Source organism: Diaphorina citri, unplaced genomic scaffold (assembly GCF_000475195.1).
Source record: "Diaphorina citri unplaced genomic scaffold, Diaci psyllid genome assembly version 1.1 scaffold27620, whole genome shotgun sequence".
In the NCBI taxonomy this organism is placed as follows: Eukaryota; Metazoa; Arthropoda; class Insecta; order Hemiptera; family Psyllidae; genus Diaphorina; species Diaphorina citri.
In genome coordinates, this window is record NW_007404958.1 from 1 (window position 1) to 1,078 (window position 1,078).

The 1,078-nt window shown below is 42.4% G+C and overlaps 1 protein-coding gene across 1 annotated transcript; it reads left to right on the forward strand.

Moving 5' to 3' along the window:
- The first annotated feature begins 7 nt into the window (after nucleotides 1-7).
- LOC113473387 (nuclear transcription factor Y subunit gamma-like) lies at nucleotides 8-818 on the forward strand. Its single transcript, XM_026833042.1, has 2 exons — nucleotides 8-154; nucleotides 599-818. The coding sequence occupies exons 1-2, from the start codon at nucleotides 29-31 to the stop codon at nucleotides 800-802; spliced, it is 330 nt and encodes a 109-aa protein (XP_026688843.1). The 5' UTR covers nucleotides 8-28; the 3' UTR covers nucleotides 803-818.
- Nucleotides 819-1,078: the final 260 nt, after the last annotated feature.

Consider the following 1,078-nt stretch of genomic DNA (forward strand, 5'->3'; position numbering starts at 1 on the left):
GCGCACACTTCAGCGGAATGACATAGCAATGGCAATAACGAAATATGATATGTTTGATTTTCTCATTGATATTGTGCCGAGGGAAGAGGTCAAGACAGCCACTGGACCACATAGGAGGGATGATGCGACGAAAACTGCTCTCAATCCTGACCAGGTATGGTATTTTAAAACCCCCCTTGGATCCTAACATCAATGAACCTTAACTTCAGTGATCCATTTGGAACTTAGTGATTTCATCATGCTATCACCACTGACTCATGGTGATATATCACTGTCTCGGTGGCATCAAGACACTTGCCTGGTAAATAGGAGGGTGTGGGTTTGATTCCAGCAGAGGTATGGAATTTTACCCTCATTTATTTGAGAATTTAACCACATAATAATAGAGCACTAAGGGTTAGGTAGTAGGAAACGCCAGAATTAACCTCGCCTAGTGGTTACCTTCCACTCAAGAGTCATATTATTATTTGCCTCTATTATTCCAGGTTCAGTATTACTTTCAACTACATAAAACTCTGTTTAGACTGTGGGAGTAAAGGGATTTTTAAGATTCTTGCAGTATAAATAAACAGCTGTATTCTATTCTATTTTATTTCAGGTACAATACTACTTCCAACTGGCCCAGCAACATCAAGCGGCTCTCCAGCAGAACAACCAAGGCGCCACGACCACTAGCGCTACCCCCACCCTGGTGGTGAACGGAGGAAACTCGGGAGCACAACAAATACAAACAGTGACTGTACAATGTCCCACGGGCACAGACCAGACTCCTCAGATTATACAAATACCCACGAGTAAGTAAAAGCTCCCATGGCATAGTGGTCATTGCACTCGCCTTGCACGCGGGAGATCCGGGTTCGATTCCCGACGGTGTTAAATATTTGTGTCATACAAATAATTGATTTCGTGACTGGCTGTTACGGGGCCCACTCAGCCTCGTGAGGAAAATGTAATATAAATACGCATAACGACCAGTGCCAGCATGGTTAGGTAAACATTGGGTGCCAAATGATGTGATGCTGTGCTACCAATAGATATCTTGATAATTCTTTTTTTTTTTTTTTTTTTTTTTTTCAGA

Bases quoted from the DNA above. Each gene is read 5' to 3' on its own strand.
- LOC113473387 (XM_026833042.1), top strand. From the start codon at position 29: ATGGCAATAACGAAATATGATATGTTTGATTTTCTCATTGATATTGTG. The intron at 155-598 runs GTATGGTATTTT...ATTTTATTTCAG, and splicing joins CTGCTCTCAATCCTGACCAG to GTACAATACTACTTCCAACT.